The sequence below is a fragment of the Egretta garzetta genome, unplaced genomic scaffold, assembly GCF_000687185.1.
Source record: "Egretta garzetta isolate BGI_Z169 unplaced genomic scaffold, ASM68718v1 scaffold287, whole genome shotgun sequence".
NCBI classification, from domain to species: Eukaryota; Metazoa; Chordata; class Aves; order Pelecaniformes; family Ardeidae; genus Egretta; species Egretta garzetta.
In genome coordinates, this window is record NW_009260435.1 from 2,186,893 (window position 1) to 2,188,203 (window position 1,311).

The 1,311-nt window shown below is 62.9% G+C and overlaps 1 protein-coding gene across 1 annotated transcript in view; it reads right to left on the bottom strand.

Moving 5' to 3' along the window:
• Positions 1-268, bottom strand: part of LOC104130717 (cholesterol side-chain cleavage enzyme, mitochondrial) — a 3,929-nt gene extending 3,661 nt beyond the window's left edge. Inside the window, exon 1 of the mRNA XM_009643787.1 lies at positions 9-268. Within this exon, the coding sequence (XP_009642082.1) occupies positions 9-268 (260 nt within the window). The remainder of the gene's footprint in view (positions 1-8) is intronic.
• Between the last annotated feature and the right edge of the window lie 1,043 nt (positions 269-1,311).

Here is a 1,311-nt window from a genome sequence, read left to right on the forward strand (position 1 = left end):
TGCCTCACCTGTAAATGGGCCCGAACTGCTGGAACTTGCGAGCCATGATGTGATGGACGTTGTGCAAGCCGCCCTCCTGCCAGAAGCGGTAGAGGTTGAGCCAGCCGGCTCGCCAGTCACCAGGCAGCTGGTTAAAGGGTCGAGGAGTTGGCGGGATGGGGGGAGCATGCAATGGGGCAACGGCCCCCTGAGTCTGGTGGCATCCCCTGGCTCGGGCAAGGGGACATCCCCGCAAGGCGCCTGGCTTGGGCGCAGCTCGGGCGAGCATGGGAGCGGGCGGCAGGAGAGGGAGGCGAGGGTGGCCTCGCTCTTATTCCCCCTCGGCCGCCGCTCAAGGTGAGGTGCTCTCGCCCGCCTCCTGCTGAGTCACGGCAGCCCCAGGGACAGGGACAGGCTCAGGGCATCTCGTCCCGGCACCAGGGCGAACTGACGTCGGGGAAGGCCAGTGAGTTCCCCAAGCATCGTCCTCTCCAAGCCTCGGCATAGGGGGCTGTGCCAGGGGACACGCAGGTCGCCAGTGGCATGGGGTGATGCTGGCAGGTGGCCTGTGCCACCCCAAATAAAAGCGGGCGCTGTTGCCAAGTGCTGAGAATGAAACCCCAGCTGCTGAGGGGAGAAATGTTCTGTCTGCAGAATAAATGATAAAAATTATCTGGGGGACAAAATAGCATGGCTAAGACTTAATAAAGCTCAGGCCCGACGGGTCACGGCAGGTGGGGACAGCCCTGGGGACTGCCTGGCCACTGCCGGCGGTGTCTCACCTCCCCCAGGGCAGGGGATGCTGGGACAGGGGCAGGTCCCCCCCTTCCCAGGCTCTCCTGTCCCACAGCATCGGCCGCTGTTTAGTGCAGGAACCCCAAACACACAGATACACATCCCCGCCAGGAGGGAGAGGCTTTTTGGGGTGTCATGGCCCCCACAGAGCTGGGGACAAAGGCCCCCAGCCCTGAGCATGGTGGCAGACACCTTCCCTTGTCCCCAGGCCCAGTAACACCCACTCGTGACTGGTTATCACCGGGGTGTGCGAGCGTCAATGGGGAGGGGGGGTCGCTGAGGGGTCCCCGGGGCATCCCTTTGGAGTGTCCTCGGAGTTGGTCCTGAGGATCACTGGGGTGTCCCTGGGGTCTCAGTTTTCTCCCTGGAGGCAGGGGAGGATTCCAGGCAGGTCCCTGGGCTTTCTTGGGGTGACCTGGGGGGTCCCTGGGGGACAATATCCCAGGGTCTGGAGGAGGAGGAGCTCAAGCAGGGCTTATTCCGCCTTTAAACCTTCATTAGGTTTTCATTTTTCCCTGGAACTGGGACGAGGAACGA